This window comes from Mesoplodon densirostris, chromosome 19, assembly GCF_025265405.1.
Source record: "Mesoplodon densirostris isolate mMesDen1 chromosome 19, mMesDen1 primary haplotype, whole genome shotgun sequence".
Lineage (NCBI taxonomy): Eukaryota > Metazoa > Chordata > Mammalia > Artiodactyla > Ziphiidae > Mesoplodon > Mesoplodon densirostris.
Window position 1 is genome coordinate 15,272,652 of NC_082679.1, and position 26,755 is coordinate 15,299,406.

Here is a 26,755-nt window from a genome sequence, read left to right on the forward strand (position 1 = left end):
CACACTTATCAGAATGGCAATAAATAACATAATACAAAAGTTGGCAAGGATGTAAAGCAATAGACATTTTCATGCATTGCTGATGGGAATGATATACAATGGTATCTCTACTCTGGACAAAAGTTTTACAAGTTCTTATAAAGTTAACTATATACTTATCCTATGACCCAGCAATCCCACTCCTAGGTATTTATCCTAGAGAAATGAGAAATTATGTATGTACTCGAATGTTCACAGAAACTGCATTCATAATCACCAAAAGATTGGAAACAACCCAAATGTCCATCAATGGGTGAATAACTAAACACACTGTAGTACATCTATAGAATGGAATACTACTCAGCCATGAAGAGGCTGATTTATGACACCAGAGAAAGGAATGATTCATTGACACAAGGTACAACGTGGATGAATCTCAAAAGTATTATGTTTTACCATGCGATAATTTAAATTATGTTTGATAAAAGACTTTTTATTAGAAATTAGATTATAAATACCTATACATAATTAGATTTGTACATTAGTTATAATTTTATACTGCATATCATTATATACTATAATAATATTGTATATTTGTAATATAGCACACTGTAATACCATTTATTATTGTATATTCCTTATTACAATAAAAATGTTTATTTTATATGAATGTAATGTGTACTGTATGATTATATATTGGAGTATGTAATTTTTTCTACTTTGTATATCAATCTTTCACATAAAATTTCAGTTATTTGTATTTTTACATGTTTACATTTAATGTTTATAGTGTAAAGTTATAACTATAATAAAAGGGGCCATAGGGTCTGAAGAACCTGCAGTTGTAGCTGGTCAACGTTTTTACTATCTGTCAACACGCCCATTCTGGCTGTTCTTAACATGGCTAAAGCTTGTTTCTCTTTGGGCCTTTGCCTGGCTGTGTTCTCTGAGAGTACTCTGCTTCCCCAGTGTCCATGAAGTTTGCTGTCCTCTCCTGTTTGGAGAGTTCACACATACACCATTGTATATGAAGTAACACACTTCTTGGGGTCACTTCCTGTTTTGTACTATCTTTGTGCTGCAAGTACCACCGTCTAAGCTAATAATAAATGTTTCTTTTTTTGATTTATCATTCCTCCCTCCCCACTGGACCATCACCCTCATGATGTCAGGACTTTGTCTTTCTCCTGCTGTGTCCAAGGCAGCCAGCATGGTGCCAGCACAAAGTAGAAACTCAGTACAAATTTGTTAAACGGATGAATGAATGATAGCAATAGCAGTGAGGTTGACCAAGTGCTCCACACAGTGAGCTAAATTTGTGGGGAGGAAGGAGGGGGTAGGAGGGTGGGTTGGTTATAGGGCCTCTAATTTGAGATTTAATTCCCCTCCCCATGCCCCGGCACAACCACGCCCTTTCTCCCCTGGCCATCCCATCCTTCCCCTCCCTCCCCAGGGTATCTGACCTGCATCCTCCCCCAGCATCCACAAGTTAGTGCTGTGTCTCCTTACTAAGCCTCCTCCTGGTTGTGGTGGGTAGGTTATGTAGAGCAGGGAGGGCAATAGTGGGGGACACACAGGCAGGGGGCCATCTGGGCAGCATCCACCCCAGCACTTTCAATCTCGTATCCCATCATTCAGTCCAGTCTGCCCTGCCTGCTCCATCAGAGGAGCCACCAGTGGATATGAAACCCAGGGGACAAGGGGAAGGTGGCAGGGCAGAGGATTCCAGGCCTAGTGTGGCAGGTGTGGACCCTGTGGCTAACGTCTGGTTAAAGCCAATGTTGTCATGGGCACTTGCCCTAATGTTAAGGTGAGCTGAGACCTGCATCCTTACCATTCAATAGGGCTACTTGTGCTGGAGTGACTGTTATCTATATTATATCCTACCCCACCTGAGCTCACCCCACTTTCCATACCATATGCCGTACCATACCATACCATACACCATACCATACCACTTATTAACTATTTTACTTAATTCCACAATTATATTCTTATTGAAGTATAATTAATAACTAATATCAGAATCCTTGTCATTATTTATTGTATGCCTCTAATTATTAAGATACCATGAATAACATCAACTCTGATGCTAAGAAATCCCGTGTCCCTTCTGCTTTCTGCTACCTTCTGGTTGTTGTCTGCATTATATTAACAAAACAATAGCCCCACCCCTAGGGGCAATGTTTTTTCTCCTTTGTGAAATAGGCACAATTAGTTTACTCCTTTATTGATATTATTGTGCTATTTTAATATTATAATACTGGACATTGCTACTAAAACAAAAACTGGTGTTCTCTGTTCCCATCTAAGAAACAGGACAATGTAAGCCCCACATTAATACAATCATTTGAATTATATTAAGGTTATGATTATTATTAATGCCAAGTCTGAGAACCCATGGTGGGTTCCATTGCACTCTGGAAAGTGGCACATTTATAATGCATTGCTGAGTAGGTTAGCTAGCTATTTATTGCTATGTAACAAATGACCCAAAACTTAATGGATTAAAACAACAGTAAGCATTTATTCTCTTACAGTTTCTGAGAGCCAGGAATCTGGGAACAGCTTAGCTTTTGGTGGTTCTGGCTCAGGAACTGTCCTGAGGTTGTAGTCAAGATGTTGGCCAGAGTGGCAGTAATCTGAAGGCTTACTGGGGTTTGTGGGCTCTGATTCCAAGCTAGCTTACATGACTATTAGCGGAAGGCTTTAATACCTCACCACATGGACCCCACAAGTCTTCTTGAATGTATTCACAATATGGTGGTTGGATTGGTTACATTGGTCAACCTTATTCATTGTAGAAGAGGACTACAGAGAAGTTTGAATACCAGGAGGCAAGATTCATTAAGGGAAATCTTGCAGGCTGGCTACCATGCTGACAGTGTAATTATTTGCATTTATGTTAATACTATCATAATAATTGATACCACTATTAAGAATGATGACAATCTTGTAAACCAAAGGGAGATGGTCCACACTACAAGGTCTCTGTGAGGTTTAAATGACATGGAACTCAGTACACAGTGCTAATAATGATGATGATGATGATGATGGCAGCAAATTTTTCTATTTGAGTGCACTTGTCCCCATTCCAGGCAATTTAAATCTATAAGCTCAATCCAGTCCACACAACAGTGCTTAAGATGGGCTCAATTATTATTCCTATTTCACAGATGAGGTATCCGACTCCTTAAGAGTTGAGGAACTTGCTCAAGGTCACAAAGCTAGTAAATAGCACAGGGGGAATTCAAACCCAGGCCAGCTGGCTACATTGTATTAACCCCCATGCAATGTGACTCTGAAAGGTCATTGTTAGTATGGTCACTCATAGTGTTGTATACAATTATACTCTAGTTATAATGGAGTAGTTATAGTGCAGTTGTTAATACTTCTATCTGAAAAGGCTGGTTATTCCTCTACCCCTGTCCCTCACTCACCCTATAGAAACAGTAAATTATTAACATCATTATTATCTTATTATAACTATGCCTATTATAAGAATGATTAACATTTCAATCTTTGTATGATTTGGCTTCATTTTAAAATTTATTTTTACCTGGGAGTCTTTTCCTACCTGAGCTTTATATCAGCATTTAGTGGTGCATGAAGCCAATGAAGAGTAGCTCCATGGAGTCCTATCTAATCCAAGTCCCCCCTGTCTTAGCTTGGGCTGCCTAGATGAATACCATAGACTGGGTGGCTTACACAACAGAAATTAATTTTCTTACAGTCTGGGGCCTGGCAAGTTCAAGATCAAGGTGCCAGCCTGGGTGGGTTCTGACGAGGACTTGCTTCCTACCTGGCCACTTCTTGCTGTGTTTTCACATGGCCTTTCCTTGGTGTACATGCCTGGAGAGAGCGTGATCTTCCTCTATCCTCTTCTTATAAGGCTACCAATCCTATTGGATTAGGACCCCACCCTTATGACCTCATTTAACCATAATTACCTCCTAAAAAAGCCTTATGTCCAAATATAGTCACATTGAAGCATCAGGGCTTCAACTTGTGAATTTGGGGATGACACAGTTCAGTCCATAGCACCCTCCAAAGGACATTATTCTTTGAAATCTGTGGTGTTAACTACAGTCATCAAGGGATGGGCAGTGTCTCTAACTATACAGCTTCAGCATCAGAGAGTTTGGAGTTTTCCTTGGTTCAGAGAGCCCCATGGTTCTCATAGGTGCAAGCCCCACTGGCTTTCAGAGCTAGAGGTTTGGGGACCTCATCTTTCATGTGCAGGTCTTAAAAGCTGGGGTGCTAGATGTGGAGTTCAAACACTTCGCACCTCAGGGAGAAGCTCAGGTTTGTGAGTTCCCTCCTCATTGTGGGTCACTGTGGCAGAGGTGGTCTTTATGGCAAGACTGTGTCTCAGCCTCTCCTACCTGTTTCAACGTGGGTTTTTACTCATTCACCCAATGTGTAGGAGCCACTCAGCTAGTTATGGGGATTCTTTCAGTGGAAATTATTCTGTATGTAGCTGTAGGTTTGACGTGTCCATGGGAGGAGGTGGGTTTATGATCCTCCTAAGTGGCCATCTTGAACCCTACTATTCTAGTTATCTTTTCCTGTGATGTCTTTGTCTGATTTGGTATCAGGGTAATGCTGGCCACATAAAATGAGTTTGGAAGTTTACCCTCCTCTTTAAATTTTGGAATAATTTGAGAATTATTGGCGTTAATTCTTCTGTAAATGTTTGATAGAATTCACCAGTGGAGCCATCTGTTACTTGGGATTTTCCTTCTTGGGAGGATTCGGATTATTAATTCAAACTCCTTAGTACTTAAAACTCCATTCAAACTTTCTATTTCTTGATTCTGTCTTGGTAGGTTGTATATTTTTAGGAATTCATTCATTTCTTGTAGTTTATCCAGTTTGTTGGTATATAATTGTTTATAGTAATCTCTTATGATCCCTTTTATTTCTATGGCATCAGTTACGTCCCCTCTTTCCTTTGTAATTTTATTTAGTTTCATTATTAGTCTGCCAAAAGGTTTGTCAACTTTATCTTTTGAAAAAGCCAACTTTTAATTTCCTTGATTTTTCTATTTCTATTTCTAGTAAAAAAAATCTCTGCTCTGATCTTTATTATATCCATCCTTCTTCTAGCTTTGGGTTTTGTTCTTCATTGTCTGTTGTAGATGCAAACCGATTCTGTGAAGAGAAGATAACCTTAAAGGTTATGGTTTTACTGCCATGTAGGACATTAGTTTTGTATCTAACATTGCAATCTTATTCCAAGATTCTTTATTCCACTGACTAAATACCTATTTACTTTGAACCAAATTTCCAATCCTGCTAGTTCCCTCATTGGTAAGTTAAGCAAATCTCTGAACATCTGTAAGAACTCTAATTTTCAACTTTTTGAAAATTATACTTTGAGACTTGTATCGCCAGTTACCACCAGCACCACCATCCCTGGCTCCAGACAGGACAGGATGGGGTGCAGCCTCAGCTCATGCCAGGCTACTCTCAAGATCTGTCTTAATCCAGGGGACAGCCACATCCGTCACATCCTATCTAGATCCGGAACAGTCTTCGCTCATGCAAGGGCAAGGCCCTATTTCTACTCAGGCCAGGGCACAGTCCTTTCTGCTCCAGAACAGGGGAGAGCTCTGCCTCCTTTTAGGCCACATTTGGGGCCCGGTATCCCTTTAAATGATGACAGTGTAGAGGGCCACCACATCTGGTTCAACAGGCTGAGACCTATCAGCTGAGGGAATAAATAAGAGCTGATGGTCAGTGCAGGCTGGGTTAGGTCAGAGCCTTCAATTTGCCAAACCACAAATCCTTGGAGGCTCCTTTCTCTTAATTCCTCTGCCTAGAGGGGGCACTGCCATAAACCATAAGTGTTCATGATGGTCTTGCCAGGGTCTCATCTTTCCACAGACTATAGTAAAGTGCTGTCAGTTCTTCTTCCATGCCTCTCTCTTTTCCCTAGACCACACGATCACTCAATGCGCTGAACACTCTCTTTTTTTTTTTTTTTTTTGCGGTACGCGGGCCTCTCACTGTTGTGGCCTCTCCCGTTTCAGAGCACAGGCTCCGGACGCGCAGGCTCAGCGGCCATGGCTCACGGGCCCAGCCGTTCCCGGACCTGGGCACGAACCCGTGTCCCCTGCATCAGCAGGCGGACTCTCAACAACTGCACCATCAGGGAAGCCCCATACCCTGAACACTCTTTTTCTTCAAAAATTTAAGGTACAATTTACATATAATAAATGCACAAATCATAAGTGTTTACCTTGATGAGTCTTGACAACTCTTGAAACCACCACCCAAAACAACATATAGAACATTTTCATCACCCCAGGAAATTCTCTTCAGAGAATTCAACAGTCACTAGAGTCAACTGCATTCTGATTTATAACTCAACAGATTTGTTTTGCCTGTTCTTGAGCTTCACATAAATTGAATCCTCAGTGTATACTCTTTTGTAAACACTCTTCTTTTACCCATTTTCTCTTTCCTTGTGTACTCCGCCCCCCACCAGACCTCAACATCTTCAGTATCCTTTATTTTTATTGGAGACCTCAGTCTTCTCTTTGTTCCCTAATTCAGTGCCTTAAATATACTGAAGTAAAAAATTTAACAATAATGGTAATGATCCTTTACCTTCGTATAAAATAGACATACCTGACTCAGAGTCCTTTTTTACTTACTAGCTGAGTGATTATGGATTGGTCACCTCACCTCTATAGTGCATTTTCTTTAAGATGGTGATGATAACATTGTTCTCATAGTGTTTGTGGACGTCTTTAAGGCTGTTCCTTAAATATTTCTAGTTCTCCCCATTCCAAGCTTACGGTAAGATTGTATTTCTATCATGTGGTTGGGTGACTACTCAGTGAGCAGTGAGAGGAAATGATATGTGTCATTTCTGAAGCAGAGCATTTAATTCCCAGCATAAGACACTCCAAGGCTCTCTTTCCTTCTGCCTTTATGACTGGTGCTACAGTGAGGGTAGCCCTTGAAGTGAGAAGGCCAGCAACAGGCCAGGCATGTAACGGGCACTCTCTAAATGGTCATTTTTGTTAATTACTATAATCACTTCAAAGCACTGTCACATAAACCACTTGTATTAATTCAGGTGAAGCAAGACTCTTAAACTCTTCGCTAAATTTTAAGTATCTAGCAGAGCCATAGGCCTTTAATTTCTCTATCATGCAGGAGAAGAGGAAATTACTAATAATCCCCTCTAATTTGATAGAACAATGTCACAAATTTAGGAACTTGTTTAAGGAATCCAGAGATGCCAATTATAGCATTTTTACCACAGCATCCAAGTTACCGACTGCTGCATAACAAGTTACTCCCAAACTCAGCGCCTAAAAACAAATATTTAATAGCTTACACATTATATGAAGGTCAAGGATCTGCTAGCTGGGTGGTTCTGAGTCCCTCATGTGGTTGCAGTCATCTCAAGGTTTAACTAGGGTACAGGATCTGCTTTCAAGATGACCCCTTGATACAAGAATACATCAGTTCCTCCCTGGCTGTTGGCAGGAGATCTCAGTTCCTTGCTACATGGGCCTCTTCGTAGGCTATCTCAGTGTCCTCAATGACATGGCAACTAACTTCTCCAGAGTAAGTTATTTGAGAGAAAGAGCATGAGCACCTCCAAGACAGAAGCTGAGGTGTCATTTACAACTTAATCTCAGCAGTGACAAGACATCACTTCTACTGTATACTATTAGTCTCACAAATCTGCCTTGGTACAACGTGGAAGGGGACTACACAAGGGTGTGACTACCAGGAGGCAGGAATTGTTGAGAGTTATTTTACAGGTCAGCCATTATACCACTTGGTAAGACCACCAAATAGAATTTTTTAAGCTATTTTCATAAGACAAGGCAATCATTTCTAGAGATGTTCCAAAACAATGCCTGTGATGTGCAGAACACTGCTTTGGATGCATTAGAAACAGGACTCTGGGGAATGCTGTCTCTACCCCCCCACTTTGCCTGGGCACTCACCATGCCCATATGCTGATGGCTGGCTTCTTCCCAACTACAGACTCTGCCTCAGATCTGCCCATGAGGCAGGCTGAAAATGCTACAGCTTTAAGGCCCTTACAATAGCCCTCAACAATGAGGAAGCAGAGATGACATATAACTATCTCAGCTTCATCAGCCCTTGAGTGGGACAGTTTGGAGGCGATTTCTACACAATCTCCCAGAGTTCCCCACAGGACTGAACCACCATTGCTCACAAGGGTACTCTGGCTCACGGATGCACTCTGTGTTGGTTTCCATCCCTCCCCGGTCTCACTTACCCATCCTCTACCTGTCAAATAAACTGCTAGCAGTCACACCAATGTTTCAGGTCGTCTTCTGGAGCATGAAAATAAAGGAAAACCTCACTCAAATGGAGCAGGGCGGCCTGAAAGGGGAGCTCTCAGGCAGTACCACTCCATGTCAATTACAGGAAAAACTGACCCCAACAGAAGAATCAACAGGAAAGAATCATCAATCACAGGCCTCAACAAGAAGATATGTGCATTGCATCTCCTACAAGAAATCCACTACCCCAGCAACTCAGCCAATGAGAAACTCTCATCACTCTGAACTTTCACTTTTCTCCAAAGGACTTTTCTTCAAAACAACCCCTCCCAACTACCTCCTTTTTCTCTATAAAGTAACTGTTCCTCTCCTTTGTTTGGTGGACTTGCCTATGATTTTTGCTGTAGCTTGCTCGTCCGGAATTGCGATTCTCTGCTATTCCAGAATAAACCCATTTTCTGGTATTTCATTTTTAATGTCAAAAAGCGTCAAGCCACCTAAGATAAAGACTCGGCTTTCAACGTATTCTTTCAATAGTCGGCTAAGAACCTCCTACTTGCCCTCTCTTGCAGCCCCGCCCCCTCCGTAAAGTATCGCGGGGGCCTCAGCCTCCCCAAGAGAAGAGCCTCTCTTTGCTGTTCTCCAAATCCTAGAGCTGGCCCAGAAAAAGTGTCACTTTGCTTTACAGACGTTCCTCCTGAGAGATGGCCGCGCCCATTACACGTGAAAAGCGGCGTAAACGGACGCGGCCATCTTACCTCGCTGCCTGCGCAGCTGGAGACAAAGCTCAATTTCCAGGTCAGGGAACCTCTATATTGGTCTCAGGAGGTGTGGGTTTCTGAGACCCTAAAAGCGGCAGTGACGTCTGTGTTTAGGGACCCCGGAACACTTGCTTCTCCCCGCCCTAAAATAGCCTAATCGTCTAACAAAGGCCTAGTCATTCGCCTTACGGCACAGATTGAAACATGGCCGCCCCCAGCAAGAGGTTGTCAAGCAGGCGCGGCCATCATACCTGCCGTTAAAATTCAGAAACCCAGAATCCTGTTCTCTGGAAGGTTGCCAGGTGGCGGCCGACGGCCTCAAAGATGCGACTGAGTCTGCGCACGGCCGCTCCGGATGGGAAATGCTCATACCGCGGAGAGGCGGCGTAGTGCGGCAGTTTCAGGTTATGGGCGCGGATGCGGGGAAAATGGGAAAGGTCAGTGTGAGAAACAGTCCAAATTCAGGACCTGGGTAGGAGGGCGACCAGACGGCTACGGTGGCCCAACTGGGTCAGTCATGGGAACCCGTAAGGCTCAGAGACTGAGGGTACTGAAGGGTTAAGTGATTGGGCGTCCGAGCCTCTTGGGGGAGGGAGTCTGTGGTGGCGGGTTTGTGTGAGTCAGTGTCAGTGTCTGTGAAGAAGATGGATTGGGAGTATGTGGGAATCAATAAACGAGGGTTCTTGATTGAGAGAGTGCGTGGGGGTCAATTTATGGTGGTCTTCAAGGGTCTGAGGCCAAGTGGGTTTCTTCGAAGACACTGATTTGAATGGCGTTAAGGCTCAGTGATTAGAAGCCTGAGGGGTCAGTGACTGGAGGTTCTAAGTTCTGTTTGGGTACCTGGAACTGGTGACTGTGGAAACTTCGAGGTTCAGTTCTGAGGGTGGTCAGTGAGGATCAGTGTTTGGAGAAATCTTTAGGCCATCAGTGATGAAGACTTCCTTTGGATCATCGATGGGGGTATCTGAGGGCATCAGTGACTGGACTTTTGTATATCAGGGAATGGGGAATAGAGGGATCAATGGGGGGGAGGTGTCAGTGATTGGGACTGTTAATAATTGTTGGGGGAGGTAGGACAGTGGGAGTCAGCGATTGATCCCCAGTCTTTGGGATAGCATTGGAGATCAGTGTGGGTTCGCCCTCAGGGATCTGTGTAATTCACTGTTTCACTGTTCGGCAATCAGAATGGATCAGTGAGTTTTGTAGTCACTGACTAAGTGGTCTTTGATGGTCAAATTTGGCATTCCGGGGTATCTGTGACTACAAGGACCTCTGGGAGTTAATAGATTGGCGACACCGCGTGTGTCTGTGATTAGGAGGCTTAATGGGGGTTGGTGTTGAGGCTTGCAAAATGCAGACGGTGGGGATGGAAGAGTCAAGGATTTGAGGCTGCAACCCTGCACAGTGGGAACACACTTCACCCATGTGACGTGCCCCAGCTGATGAGCAGCCAGTTCCGTTCAGTTCATTTGGGCGAAAGCCCACTTCAAAACTCTTTTTGAAACCTCCCTCTCTGGGAATTCCCTGGCGGTCCAGTGGTTAGGACTGTGTGCTTTCACTACTGAGGGCCCAGGTTCAATCCCTGGTCGGAGAACTAAGATCCTGCAAGCCACGGGGAGCAACCAAAAAAAAAAACAAACCTTTGTCTCCCTTTTTTTACTGTTCCCCACATGAAGGAAAGTGCTTTGAAAGGATCAAGTGTTAGAATTCTCTAAAGTAACATCTTGTTAAAAATGCATATTTCTCCTAATATTTCCTTTAAGGTTCTTTCTGGAAAATGTAATGACATGTCCATCTGTGACAGCATCCCAAGAGTCAGCCTGGTTTCTGGAAATCTGTTCTGACTCCATGGCAGCTAGGATGGATGTAACTTTGCCTGTGGTTAGAAAACAAAGGGTTTACTGAGTAAGTATCTAAACTGATGTAAAAGATTTTGCTGAAGGAGCAAACCTTGAGAGCATTCGTAAAATACTTTTATCTAGGCTTAACTTAAAAATAATGTTCTCACCACACACACACACACACACAAAGAAAGAAAAAAAATGGTGATTATGTGAGGTGATGGAGATGTTAACTAACCCTGTGTGGTAATCATTTTGCAACGTATACATGTATCATATCAGGGCATTGTACACCTTAAACTTACACAGTGTTATATGTCAATTATATCTCTATAAGGCTGGGGAAAAAAGATGAATTATGGAAGGAAAAGAAACTGGATCTAGAAGTTACTGTGTTTCTAAGAATTTTTTTGCTTCGTTCTGTGTTTTTTAGGCATGGTATGTTTGACCTACATGAATCTGTGCCATATAAAATCCTGGTAGAACAATTCAATAAACGTAAAACCACAATAACAACCGCAAAAACAAAAGTTAAAGCTACTTTTAGAAACTGTTCTTCACTGAAATTAAAGTCAAACTAATGGTGATTAAGATGGACTGAGACAAAATTACAAATGAAATGCAAATAAGATTTTGACCATTAGCTTAATAAAAGGGTGAAATGCTGAAACAGTATTTTAATTGTTTTTATAAATATTACGTTCAATCCTTATGTAGTCTTTAGACAAAACACAATGAGTATATCACCTTAAGGAGCAAAGGAAGTTGAGAGGTAAGGCAGGTAACATCTTTCAGAAGCCATACATGTCCAGCTTTCATTTTTAGACAAGACAGTCTCTGATTTTTACCTGCACAGAATCAAAGATACAGAACACATATGCAAGGGTAAGGAGTTAGGGCATTTTCTTTTTCTTGTAGCTCTTTTCCTTCATCACCTACACTGTGCTCAATGCCAGGTTTGGGAGCAAATACTTTTTCTTTTTTAAGTTTTTAACATAAATCTTTTATTGAGATATAAAATGCATAGAAAAATATACATATAGCTCAACTAATTGTCACAAAGAGAACACCCCTAGGTGTTCAGATCAGAAAACAACGTTCTAGCACCCTGAAATTCTCACGATACCCCCTCCCAGTTACTACCCTGCCATGGGGAACCATTCTCCCAATTCTAACATTACAGATAAATTTTGTCTGTTCTTGAACTCTAATTAAATGGAATATCTATACCTGATGGGGTGGCAGTATGTGGCTCTATGTGAAAAAAATTTTTAAGTTTGAATATAGATTGTTTCATTTTATTTATGCAAGAAACATTTTTTCCAGATCGTTTCCAGATCTGGACACAGATACACAGACAGTCAAGTGTTCTTATGTTAAGGCTACAGCTCAGTGAATTATTACATTGCAGAGAACTGTGTAAACACAACGTAGATCACAATATACATCATTTCTAGCATGCCGAAGCCTTTCTTATTAGTCAGTACCCACTGCCGCCCCGGGTCTATTTCAATGGATTAATTTTGCCTGTTTTTGAACTTGACTTAAATGGAATCATAGAAATAACCTGAAGCCAAAACATTCATACAATGTGGAAGTTTTGTCTGAAATTCTGAAACCAGACACACACCAGGACAAAATTCTGTTCTATAGCCCTGGCTTGGCCATTTGAGATTGCCTGTTTTCTGTTATACCCTCTGGAATCCAAAAACATAAACATTTAAGTGAACACTGCAGTTTGGGGTGAATTTGGAGTCAGGATCCTGTTAATGAAGTTAACAGGTGAAGGCTGATTCTTCTATGTAGGTAATTTGGAGGGGGACCTCAGAGCCCCCTGGTCAAAATCTCTTAGCCTTTGGAGACTGACCATTGGCTGCAGAGACTGAATAAGGCAGCTTGAAAAAGAGCCTGCAGGGAATTCCCTGGTGGTCCAGTGGATAGGACTCGGCACTTTCACGCCGTGGCCTGGGTTTGATCCCTGGTCAGGAAACTAAGATACTGCAAGCAGCGGGGCATGGCCAAAAAAAAAAAAAAAAAAGCCTCCATGTGGTTGCCTGCCTCCATTTGACAGTAAGTTGTAGACATGATAGCCCTTTTTACCCCTAATGTGAACTTCCTGAGTACAAGAACATTTTCTTATGTGACCACAATATAATTATCAAAAGCAGGAAAGTTAACATTGAAACACTATTATTATTTAAAAAATTTTTTTTCACATCTTTATTGGAGTATAAATGCTTTACAATGTTGTTAGTTTCTGCTGTACAACAAAGTGAATCAGGTATATGTATACATATATCCCCATATCCCCTCCCTCTCAAGCCTCCCTCCCACCCTCCCTATCCCACCCCTCTAGGTGGTCACAAAGCACTGAGCACTCCCTGTGCTATGCAGCAGCTTCCCACTAGCTAGCTATCTTACATTTGATTGTGTATATATATCAATGCTACTCTCCTACTTCATCCCAGCTTCCCCTTCCCCCTCCATGCCCTCAAGTCTGTTCTCTACGTCTGTGTCTTTATTCCTGCCCTGCCACTAGGTTCATCAGTCCCGCTTTTTTAAATTCCGTATATATGCGTTAGCATACGGTATTTGTTTCTCTCTTTCTGACTTACTTCACTCTGTATGACAGATTCTAGGTCCATCCACCTCACTCCAAATAACTCAATTTCATTCCTTTTTATGGCTGAGTAATATTCCATTGTATATATGTGCCACATCGTCTTTATCCAGTCATCTGTTGATGGACACTTAGGTTGCTTCCGTGTCCTGGCTATTGTAAATAGTGCTGCAGTGAACATTGTGGTACATGTCTCTTTTTGAATTATGGTTTTCTCGGGGTGTATGTCCAGTAGTGGGATTGCTGGGTCATATGGTAGTTCTATTTGTAGTTTTTTAAGGAACCTCCATACTGTTCTCCATAGTGGCTGTATCAATTTACATTCCCACCAACAGTGCAAGAGCGTTCCCTTTTCTCCACACCCTCTCCAGCATTTATTGTTTCTAGATTTTTTGATAAAGGAGGCAAGAATATACAGTGGAGAAAAGACAGCCTCTTCAATAAGTGGTGCTGGGAAAACTGTACAGATACATGTAAAAGTATGAAATTAGAACACTCCCTAACACCATACACAAATATAAACTCAAAATGGATTAAAGACCTAAATGTAAGGCCAGACAGTGTCAAACTCTTAGAGGAAAACATAGGCAGAACCCTCTATGACATAAACCACAGCAAGGTCCTTTTTGATCCACCTCCTAGAAAAATGGAAATAAAACCAAAAATAAACAAATGGGACCTAATGAAACTTAACAGCTTCTGCACAGCAAAGGAAACCATAAACAAGACCAAAAGACAGCCCTCGGAATGGGAGAAAATATTTGCAAATGAAGCCACTGACAAAGGATTAATCTCCAAGATTTACAAGCAGCTCATGCAGCTCAATAACAAAAAAACAAATAACCCAATCCAAAAATGGGCAGAAGACCTAAATAGACATTTCTTCAAAGAAGATATACAGATTGCCAACAAACACATGAAAGAATGCTCAACTTCATTAATCATTAGAGAAATGCAAATCTACAATGAGATATCATCTCACACCGGTCAGAATGGCCATCATCAAAAAATCTAGAAACTCCTGGGTTTTGTTTTGTTTTTTTCCTCCGTTCCCTGACCAGGGATTGAATCCAGGCCCTCAGCTGTGAAAGCCCAGAATCCTAACCACTAGGCCACCAGGGAACTCCCATGGGTTTTGTTAATGGAGGTAACTTTTGGAAAGCCCCTAAGGATGGGCTTTTAAAAATTATTGTTTATCATTCCTGTTTTCACAGATGAGGAAAATGAGGCCCAGTGAAGTGAATTGTCTGGACTAGATCCCTTCAGTCAGTTAAAGGAATCACTGGCTTCAGACTTCTGTCTGAGTAACTCTCAGGCTCAAGGTCTTTCCAGAAGTTCCCCCTGCCCCAAACCCGGAGCACAGCCATCATTCAGATATGTCTACTGCCCAGTGTTCTGCAGGCTTCTTCCCTTAGGCCTCAGAGAGTATTTGGGGAGGGACTGTTCGATGACTCTCACCATGGGGTCTGCTTATCTTCAGGTTTCCTGAGTGCCCTGTACACCTTTGGGTCCCAACACCTTGCTGGACAGCAGGGCTCTCCTTGGGGCCCACAGGACCTCAGACACGTCTACAGAAGGCCCTGTCAGCAACTGCAGCTGAGGGTGAGTTACCGGTTTTTAAAAATTATTTATTTATTTATTTATTATTTGCCACGCCACAGACATGCGGGATCTTAGTTCCCCAACCAGGGATCAAACCCTCGCCCCCTGAATTGGAAGTATGGAGTCTTAACCACTGGAACCCCAGGGAAGTCCCAGAGGATGAGTTACTGTGGAGAAATACAGCTGTGAGAGCCTAGCAGACCAGGTAAAAGACCCTCTGGTCCAGGAGATGGGAATTTGGGACAAAAATCCCCTTCTGAAGGAGTCACCTAGGGTCCAGACCTCTTGCCAGAGCAAAGGTTCCTACGTAACAGGAAATAGCATCATCCCTGAGCCAGAAGTTTAGCAAGACTCAAACTGTTGTCCCTCCTTCCAGGGACCCTCCATGGCTACATGGTGGGAGAAGGGTTGGCGCCAAGATTCAGAGAGACAGACAGAAGTGAAAGGGGAGGCAGGGAAGGCCATGTTCTCTCATGTGACAGGCATGTTCTCTCAGGGGAAGGGGACATTGGTCCAGCCCAGTGCATTCTGCCATCTTGTAGTATGGTGTGTGGCCAACCCACTCCCTTATTTTTTCTGGCCCTGTCTGGACTCTTAGCTGCATAGTCATGGAGACCAGGCTGAGGCTGAGTAGCCAAGTCCAGGAAGGTGAGGGAGGCAGTGTAGTGGCCCAAAGCTGGATTAACTGCCCCAGGCCTTTCCTGCCAGCTCAATTCCTAATGGACAGTTCAGTTCTCTCAGAGAACCCCAACCCCTTTTCAAACCCTCCTGTGACTTCCCTCATAATGAAAAAAGGCAGTGGGAAAATGAATGAAATATGTAAACAATGAAATGCATATGTGTTAACAGTTACAGATTAGAGTAAGAAACATCTGCCACCCAAATCGAGCCACTAATAATATTTTATTGTATTTCATACCAGAAGTTTTTCTACATATATATTTCTTAAATAACGGGATTGTGGTTTTTTATGTTTTTTAAAACTTGAGATGTAACTTACATAGAGAATAGCGTGTAGCTTTATGAATTTTTCCATATATGCACCCTCATGTACCCACCACCCAGATCACGATAGAGAATATTTCCAGCTCCTCAAAGGCTTCCCCACTTCTCCCAAGCAGTGCCTGCCCAAAGCCATCACTTAGGTCAGGGTTGCCTGTTTCTGAACTTCATATAAATGAAATTGAAACAAGTAGATCATACCTTGCTTTTTAACTGCTTTTTTGACTTACAGGTATAACTTGATTAATATATTATTTAAGCAAAGAAGTATCTGTATTTAACATTCAAGAAAATCACTTTTTATTTCTTCTGTAGAAGAGACAGGAATCTAAATAGTTCATCTTAATACCATTGAGACAAATTTGTTATATCTTGTGAACGGGATGTTCCTCAACAAAAGACACATAAGGGAGCTTTCTGGGTGATGGAAATGTTCCATATCCTGATTGTGTGGTGATTACATGAGTGAATAATTTGTCAAAACGTATCGAACTGTACAGTTAGAATAGGTTCATTTATTATGTGTAAATTATACCTCAGTAAAGAAAAAGCATTTTTTAAGACACAGTAAGCTCATTGCTCAGTCTCTTCCGCTGCTGATACGATAGTTAAATGCCACTTTCACACTAACCATGCTTTATGACTTATGCTTTATGACCTGTACAGTATTTCAGTGCATTTAATGGATATTTATTGTCCATTAAATAAATAATATTTTTTGTCCATTAAGAGAAAAGTAAAACATTAACTCACTTAGCACTGTAGTGTTAGGAATTTTTCCATATATGTACCCTCATGTACCCACCACCCAGATCATGATAGAGAATATTTCCTGCACTTTAGAATTATTCTCTTTTTCAAAAGATGATATGTCAGTACTTCATGAGAAAGAACTTCTGTAAAACAAAGCAAGGAAAATGTATTCATTTGGAAACAATTATTTCCCTTAAAACTGGTGTCTTCTACCAATCACTAAACTAATTGGAAGCTGTTCACTTTCCTTAAAAGGAGAAACTCATAATTTTATTCACATTCTTTCACAGGTTCAGAAGGGCTTCTAGAATTTCCTCCTCTCAGAGAATCTTTATTTTTTCTTAGTAACAACTTGAACAGTTCCTCATCAACACTATTGGAATATATAAGTAAAGGAAACAACAATTTTTACCAACATTATTAAGATATTGTATAAAATTCTTCCTAGCTTTTGAATAATTTAGTAGGTCTGGACCTTAGGTGACCTTGAGACCTCAGTCTTCATCCTGAGGTAGTTTGACCCAATGAACCCTCTGTATTATTAACATTTGGCATGCCTAGGCAATTTTACCAAGAAAATTTACCTCCACTTGTCCAATTAGGACGAGTATTATCTCAGTTCGAGGATGATAATATTATAGGAATTTCACCTTCAGTGCTAAGCTCACCATGTGGGCAAGCTTAATATTTAGGGACACTGAAGTCCTTTTATGTGACATTTGGAATAAATCATTTTTAAATTCTCAGGCTTACTTGACACGTAAAATTATAAAATTAAATAAAGTCTATTCTCCCAGCCGTGGCCAGTTCTTCTCAGTCTCCTCTGGTTAATTTTCTTTGATCTCAGAATTGACCAACTGTAAGAATAGGGCAGTCACTGATTAGTGTTGGAGGGATTATTTATGATTATGTAAAGAAACCTCAGGACAGTAATTTGCTACACCTGTTTTTACAGGAGAGCACATCAGGATAGTCAAATGGTGTGAATGTCACTATACTCAGGAAAAGCTCTGCTCTGTCCTGTAGGAAAATTATAGTCTCTTCTTTTTGCAAAGGAGAGATACTGGTTGCTCTGTTTTAAAGGTTGTCCTCCCAGACTTTTTCTCAGTGGGCAAAGCCTGGATCTGTGGGGAGTCAGCTCTGGGGTTGACAAAGTTGGAGTTGTCAGCTATCAGGGCCACAACTCAAGAATGCCAATCAGGAGACAAACTCTTGTAGCCCCACAATGGTGGGATGGTTTTCCTGCCCTCAAAGGCATGAATCAGTTCTGGTGGATGTAAGACTTATTTCGTCTGAGCCTTGCCTTTTGCTTTTTGCCTTTCTTTTCCTTTTCTCTTTTACTGAGATATAAAATACATAGAGCAAAATGTACAAATCATAAATATACAACTTGATGAATTTTTTAAATACATATACACACTAATTTAACCACCACTTAGATCAACATTTCCATCACCTTAGAGCTGGGGTTGGCAAACTCTAGCCCGCTAGCCAAATATGGCCTGCCATCTGCATTTGTAATTAGTTTTATTGGAATACAGACACACTCATTCATTTATATATTATTGTCTATGGCTGCTTTCGTGCTACAACAGCAGAATTGAGTACTTGTGGAAAACTCCATATGACCCCCCAAAGCCTAAAATATTTACTGTCTGGTCCTTTAAATGAAAAGTTTGCTGACCTACCTTAGAAGGCTCCTTTCTGCCCCATCTCAGTGACTCATTCCCTTCCCCCATTCTGACTCTGTCTCCATATTATTCGTTTTACCCATTCTGGAACTTTCTAGAAATGGAATTATACAGTATATTCTCTCCTATGTTTGACATCTTTCATTTGGCATAATGTCTGTGAGATTTATCCATGTTGTTGCATGGATGTCAGCAGTTCATTCCTTTTTATTATTGAATAGTATTTCATTGTATGGGTGCATCACAATTTATCTAGTTCTCCTGGGCAGTTTCTAGTTTTGACTCACTATGATCAAAGCTGCTATGAACATTCTTACATTAAATACAAGTCTTAGTTGAACAATATGCATGTATTTCTCTAGTATTTCTCTAGTATATATCCAGGAATGGAACAATGTTCAGCTTTAGTAGATATGGCCAAATGGTCTTCCAAAATGGTTGAACCAAATTACAATCCCCTCACTCATGTGTGAGAGCTCTTGTTGCTTCTGGATGTAGAATTTCAATTCCAGGCTGTAGATTATTGGCAAAGTATATTCAGACCTATTTATAAGGTTTCTCACTACTGTGAGTGAAAAACTTAAAACATTCTTAATCAATGTTTGGTATAAATTTAGTTCCATATTTCCTACTATGGTGGATGTTTGTTCTCATCTGTTAAAAATTATTTTTTAGGAAATTCCCTGGGGTCCAGTGGTTAGGACTCAGCACTTTCACTGCAGTGGCCCAGGTTCAATCCCTGGTCAGAGAACTAAGATCCGGCAAGCTGCACAATGCGGCTGAAAAAAAAATTATTTTTTAATGACAATACTTAATAAACTGCTGGTGAATAACAAGGTTTAGCCTTTCAGTAATTATTTGTACCATACTTTAAGTAACCATTAGTTTTATTAATGTTACACAGTTATTTTACTTTGAGTTTTTTTTGTAATATTTTCATTACAGATATAGAAGCCCCTTTTCCAGAATATACTTGGAGCCAGTTATTTAAGTTTTAAGGATTTTGTTTTTTAATAACTTTCAGTTCTTACTTGGTAGCAACTTTCGTTTCCTGGTAAGTCTCTTCTGTGCATCCACATTCTGAATTGAATGGCAACATTTTTTTCTTCTACCCCAGTGATCTAAAGCATGGGTTTTTGTCCAAGATTTACAGGGAATTTGCAAGTTCTAAAACAAGCCTCGTCCCTCACAGCTCTGTTCTCTTTCTCCATCCTCCTCCCCACCCCCCCATCTCTATCTTCACAGGCCGCAGATCTTTTTCCAAGAACAACAGAAAATGATCGAGTACCAGGTAAGTGTGACATTTACGAGTCTACTTTCGGGACTTCCTTGGCGGTCCAGTGGTTAAGACTCTGTGCTTCCAATGCAGGGGGTGCGGGTTCGATCCCTGGTCGGGGAACTAAGATCCCACATGCCGCACGGCGTGGCCAAAAAACAAACAAAATGAGCCTACTTTCCCTTCTTGGGAAAACTGTTCTAGAAAAAAATATATGCATTTCAACCACATACGCTTTGTCATAGGCTGGGTTCTCAGGAAAACAAACTTGGGGATGGAAATTTGCACACAGAAGGTTTACTAGGGAGGCTCTTGGAACACCTGTAAGTCAGTAAAGGAAGCAAGGTGGGCAGAGGGAGTTGTTGAACAGAGGCATCAGCTGATCTTATAAGATGCTCTGGAGCTGGGATGGTCCTCAATGTTGTCCTGAATGGAGGCAAGGAGGCCTTTGTATTCTGAAATCAACCAGTCATTGGTTGTAGGCTGCCCCAGGGAGGGGACATAGCCTTGGGTGGGGTCGCTCCCTTTGGCCAAGGGAAATTCTCTAAAGGTTTCACGCCGGCAACAGCCAGCCATCTCCTAGCAGCTGGGAGAAGTACCTCTGTACTGCAGGGAGATTTGGGTGGAATACCACAGCCTCTCTATACACATAGACACAATGGCCAGATACTTATTATACATACTACTACACTACCCTTTTTTCCCAATTAAAATATCCTAGAGATTATACCATATTAATACTAAGAACCATGCCTTTTTTTAAAAATAACGTACATAATGCTCCATCATATGCATGGAATACTTAACCCATCCCCCATATTATGGACATTCCAGTAGTTTCCAAATTTGATATTTTAAGCAATGATGCAAGGAACATTCTTTGTTGGAATACAGATGTACAAGAGGAGAGTCTAGTGAGAGTCAACTGTGGACTTTCTGGTAGCCCAGCAAAAAGGCAAACACAGCCCATGACTTGCACTGGCCATAAGGAAGAAGTGTATTGTTATTTCCAAGAGAAAACTAGCTTTTCTGGGCACTTCTTTTTTAAGAAGTGTCTTAGACATTGATGTTCCTGTCGGTTTGAACCTTCTCTGGGGCCTCTGGGGGTGGTTTCATCCACGCTTAGGTTGATGCTGGTGCATCTGTAAGTGACTCCCACATCCATACCTAAGCTGAGGCCTCCTCTGAGAGCTTCAGACCCCTTTGCCCAACATCTGCACCTGGCTGCCCCAGAGCACTTCAGATTTAATGTGTACAAAGTTGAACTCTTGATTTCTGTCTCCTCTTCCCTGTTTCTCATCTCAGGAGATGGTACCATCCCACCAGGCAAGCCAAGACCCTGCGATTTTCCCTTGACTTCTCCCCACCTTCCACCTCTTACACTCAGTCACCAAGTCTTACTGATTTTACAGCCTCAGTGTTTCTTCCATCTCTCTCTTCTTCATCCTTGTGTTTGGTGAAAATGGCATGGCCTTTTAGGTGCAGGATTATGTCTTTTCTGCTTTGCTCTGCTCTATTCCCTCCCATTCTGTTTCATCCTATCCTATCCCACTCCACCCCATCCCATCCCATTCCATTCCAGTTAGCTCTTTTTGGGAAATAGTGCCCAGAACCTGTCACTGAGCCAGGTCCTGTGCTCTGTGATGAAGCCTGACTGCTGCTCACGCACTACCACAGTATGTTGTTCTGGCATCAGAGAGGGAGTCTAGTTGGTACCTCCTTTGTGTAGGTCTTAGGGTCTCACATGCCAGCTTCCATGGCCTCCACCCTGGTTTTGGTCCTGCCTGCAGATCCATCTGCCTGGGCCACTACTCCCGTGCTACTGTTGCAGGAAAAAGAGTGGGGTGCGAGAGGGTGGTCACATCCTAGGTCTCAGGTGAGTCCCTGGGACGGCCGCCAAGTGTGGGTTCTTGGCTTCGCGCAGGAAAGAATTCAAGAGCAAGCCACAGTAAAGTGAAAGGAGGTTTATTCAGGGAGATACACACTCCACAGAGTGCGGGCCGTCTCAGAAGGTGAGAGGCCATGGGAGAAACACACTCCGCAGACAGAGTGTGGGCCATCTCAGAAGGCGAGAAGCGCCAGGGTATGTACGGGGGCTGTCTGTTTTTATGGGGGGGGGGTAATCTCATAGGCTAGTAAGTGGGAGGATTTTTCCAACTATTTTAGGGAAGGGGCAGAGATTACCAGGAATTGGGCCACCACCCACTTTTTGGCCTTTTATGGTCCACCTTGGAACTGTTATGGCACCTATGGGTGTGTCATTTAGCTTGCTGATGTATTACAATAAGCATACACTGAGGTATACTGAGGCTCAAGGTCTAGTAGAAGTCAGTCATCCACCATCTTGGACCTGGGTGGTTCTAGCCAGTTTATGTTGTGTCCTCAATGGCTGTCATTCTTTTAAAGGTTGTGCCCTGCCCCCTTCCTGTCTCACCACCGTAGGACCCAGCATTCTTCAAGGAAACCTACAGCCTTCTGAGAGTGGAGAGTGGCTGCTCTCAGCCCTTTCACCTCTGTGGGGCCCTATCAATGCTTCTTCCCTCCGGCTACTCCCAGAGGTAGTGGGCCAGTGCCACTGGCACTGTGCAGTGCACTAGGGCTCTCCACCCCACTGACCCCCAGGCACAGGTCCTGGGTGCCCCCCACACCTTTTTTTCTATCCTTTAGAATTGTTTTCCCTTTCTTAACAGATTTTTAAATAATGATTTACAATCTTTTTCTACTTAAAATAGGTACTTTTATATCGTGCTATCATATGCCAAGCACAGTTTATAAAGGCTTTACACATGTTAACTCATTTAAACCTCATAATATAATAACTATTATTATCTCCATTTAACAGATGAGAAAACTGAGGCACAGAGAGGTTAAAGAGCTTTCCCAGGGTCGCTCATTTAGTGGCTGAGCCTGTATTTGAACTCGAGCAGTCCTGCCCCAGTTAAAAGTCATGCTTTTAACTGATCTGCTCCATTGCCTCTTGCGTCTGTCAGTGACTGTAAAGCAGTGGACGGCAGTCCACAAAACCACCCTCACTTCTGACAGCAACTGTAAGTTTGGAGGTTCCCAAGACCACCCTCAGGTTTGATAATTCCCTAGGAAAACTCACAGAATGTTATATTCACAGTTAGGGTTCATTACAGCAGACGTATACAGATTAAAATCAGCCGAGAAAAGAGACACTTGGGGCAGAGTCCAGGAGAGTTCCACACACAGGACTTCCATGTGTCCTCTCCCAGTGAGTGTGGACAGTGCAAAATTCTCTCAGCAACCATGTGTGACAATACAGAGTATTGCCAACCAGGGAAGCTCACCTAAGCCTTGGTGTCCAGAGTTTTCTTTGGGGGTTGGTAAAGTAGACATGACTGACTGCTGACTTCAGTTTCCAGCCCCTCTGGAGGTTGAGCTGATTGATGTCTGTGAGCCAGAGCTTCCCCCAGAAATCATGTTGTTAGACTATCTGGTGTGGCCCAAGGCCCCCAGAGACACTCTTAACTAGGAGGATGTTACAGGGGCTTAGAGATTAACTTCTAGGAACTGAGGGCAAAGGTCAGACCTCCCCTTGGGCAAGGTTAAATTCTCTACTATACAGTCACTTGAAGATAATATCTTAGGTACTAAAGAAAAAACTGTTTACTCACAGGAGTAGAAGTTTTTTTCCCACACCAAACAATTCTTCAAATCTATGCAGACCCTACAAGTTAGGGGGTCAGTCTTACAAGACTGCCTCCCACTTCAGATGCCTATTTGATATCCCAGGTGGTCACCTGAACTTGTGAGTAGCCAGCTATAAATTGGGGGTTCCCATGACCCCCTCCTCAGTTTTGATAATTTGCTATAACTCACAGAACTCAGGGAAACACTTTACTTACTATTACGGGTTTATTATAGAGGATACAAATGAACAACCAGATAAAGAGGTATGTAGGGCAAGGTACAGAAGGGTCCTGAACACAGGAGCTTCTGTCCCCTTGGAGTTTGGGGTGCACACCCTCCTGGCTGTGTTCACGAACCTGGAAGCTCTCCAGGGTTTTTATGGAGATTCCATTATTTAGGCATAATTGATTAAATTATTGGCCTTTGGCGATTAGCTCAATCTCAAATCCCTCTCCCCTCCCCAGAGACTGGGGGGTGTATGGCTACAGGTTCTAACCATCTAATACCTGGGTGGTTCCTCTGGCAACCAGCCCCCATCCTCAAAGAGTTACATCATTAATATAAACCCTGAGATGATTGACAGGGGCTTGTTACTACTAATAAAAGACACTCCTATTATTACTTCTGTCGCTCTGGAAGTTACAAAGATTTAAGAAGCTCTGTGCCAGGAATCAGGCAAGAAGATCAAATATATATATATATTTCTTTTTTAAATTTATTTATTATTTTTGTCTGAGTTGGGTCTTCATTGCTGCACACGGGCTTTTCTCTAGTGGCGGCAAGCAGGGGCTACTCTTCGTTGCGGTGCACAGTCTTCTCATTGTGGTGGCTTCTCTTGCAGAGCATGGGCTCTAGAGCGTGGGGGGCTTCAGTAGTTGCGCCACGTAGGCTCAGTAGTTGTGGCTCATGGGCTCTAAGAGCACAGGCACAGTAGTTGTGGTGCACGGGCTTAGTTGCTCCGTGGCATGTGGGATCTTCCCAGACCAGGGCTCAAACCTGTGTCCCCTGCATTGGCAGGCGGATTCTTAACTACTGTGCCACCAGGGAAGCCCTATATTTCTTAATATATCACAATATCACAGATGCCTTCTTAGGTTAGTACCTGTGGGTCTTTCAGCAGCTATCTGGTTCCGGGGCACTGGGCTCTTTGGAGAATATGTTCTCTGTGCCCTAAACCAGAGGACTGACTGCCCGGACAGTGTAATCTGAGGCTTGCCAGGCTGTGGAGCCTCCTTTCCAAACTTCCTCCTCTGGGTCTCCAGCTGGACCCCTCTGCCATTGGCCTCTTGTGTTTTAGTGTCCCTTGGGGCTCTGGCCTGAGTACTCTGCTCATCCTGTCTCCTTGCTGAGAGAGACCACACTGTGTGACTACTTTAGCTACCACTTCTGTGCTGATGGCTCACACAGCTTTAGCTCCGTTCCTGTTCTTGTTCCTGACGTGACTCATGTCCATCCTGCTGCCTGCCGAGTGTCTCCCCCTTTGTGTCCCCCAACACACCACGTCCTCTTTGCTTTTGCAGTTTTTCTCAGCTGCAATTGAGATTGGTGACCAGTGTCACCCAGTTGCCTTTGAGATACCACAAAGGTAAGGGTGTTACCCTTACACCTTCTTCACACCCCACAACCAGTTAAGGTACAGGTTCTTCTCTTCTTTACATTGGTCCTTCTCTATCTCACTGTTTCCGTCTTACTTGTGAGCATCATCTTCCACCTAGGTTAGTACAGAGTCTTTCCTTTCTTCTCACTTCAGGTCACCCACCACACTCCTCTTTCCATCCATTCACTTTCAAACTATCTGTGAGTTCTGTATCTCTTGTAGGCAGTATTACTTTTTTTTTTTTTTTTTGCGGTACGCGGGCCTCTCACTGCCGTGGCCTCTCCCATTGCGGAGCACAGGCTCCGGACGCGCAGGCTCAGCGGCCATGGTTCACGGGCCCAGCTGCTCTGCAGCATGTGGGATCCTCCGGGACCGGGGCACAAACCCGCATCCCCTGCATCGGCAGGCGGACTCTCAACCACTGCGCCACCAGGGAAGCCCGGCAGTATTACTTTTTTATCCAGTCTAACAATCTCTGCCTTTTTGGAGTGTTTAATCATGTATTAAATAACCTTATAATTTAATATAGTTTAATTATTGGTAGGATTGGATCTATATCTTTTTAGCATTTAGTTTTCTATTTGTCCCATCTGCTTTTGCTTTGTTTCTTTTCTCATGTGTGTGTGTTTTTGTGCGGATTAACTGAATATTTTTTAGAATTTTATTTACTTCAGTACACCTCTTTGCACTGAGTTTAGTGATTACTCTAGGGAACAATGTCCCTCCTTAACTTTTCACGGTCTGCTTAGAGTTACCATTGTACAGCTTGACACGGAATGTAAGAAACTCACCACCTGCCTTCTAGAATGTGCTTTCTACACACCCCACTCCCTTGATAGATTTCTCATTGTCTTAAAGTCCATCATTTCATCACTCACAGGCCTCTGTACTCTCTCCTGTAACTGAGTGACTTGCCATCCTTAAGATCACTGTTTGGCCCCCGTGCCTTTGTTCATGCTGCTCCCTCTGCAAGGCAGGCAGTTTTTCCATCTCTGCAGAGAAGATTCATATCCCTTAGCTCTGAAGCCTAACTAGACCCTGATAACTTTAGTGGACCATTCACTTCTCTGCATGCCGTAGCCCGGATGTCCTACTGTCACAGCTCTTACCCTTTCACCCTGAGGGCCTTACATATTGCTCTCCCTGCCAGGCTGTGAGCTCCTTGAGGTCAGGTGCCACCCATGACTGTGTCCCCAGCAACCAGGACTGGGTCCGACACAGTCTTCAGTCAATATGTGTTGACCCAAATATAAATGACAGTGGCTTCCAATCCCATCATATATGGTCCAAAGCCAGGAATATAAAAGGCATCCTAGATAAATGATCATAATAAGCTCTGACCTATGAACATTATAAAAATTCAGAACCATCCACCTCTGCCTACACTTTCCCCACATGACTCAATGTCCTTTCATCTTCAGCAGAGACCTGTGTCGTTCAAGGATGTGGTAGTGGGCTTCACTCAAGAGGAGTGGCACAGGCTGAATCCTGCTCAGAGGGCCCTATACCGGGATGTGATGCTGGAGACCTACAGCAACCTCGTCTCAGTGGGTAAGAACAGCTCTGCCACACAATCTAGATTAGGCTTGAATGACCACCTTTCCTTTTTCAGGTGCTCAAAGTAACTGAAGTACCTAGAACCTCTGAAGTACCAAATATTTCTATGTCTCAGACACTGTTTTAGCCACTTTTAAACT

The 26,755-nt window shown here is 42.7% G+C and overlaps 1 protein-coding gene across 1 annotated transcript in view; it reads left to right on the forward strand.

Moving 5' to 3' along the window:
* The first annotated feature begins 9,379 nt into the window (after positions 1 to 9,379).
* The window catches only part of LOC132479594 (uncharacterized), a 76,221-nt gene continuing 58,845 nt past the window's right edge, over positions 9,380 to 26,755 (forward strand). The window contains exons 1-5 of the mRNA XM_060083134.1: positions 9,380 to 9,459; positions 10,786 to 10,927; positions 14,964 to 15,085; positions 19,777 to 19,822; positions 26,480 to 26,609. Of these exons, the coding sequence (XP_059939117.1) occupies positions 19,808 to 19,822; positions 26,480 to 26,609 (145 nt within the window). The 5' untranslated portion in view covers positions 9,380 to 9,459; positions 10,786 to 10,927; positions 14,964 to 15,085; positions 19,777 to 19,807. The remainder of the gene's footprint in view (positions 9,460 to 10,785; positions 10,928 to 14,963; positions 15,086 to 19,776; positions 19,823 to 26,479; positions 26,610 to 26,755) is intronic.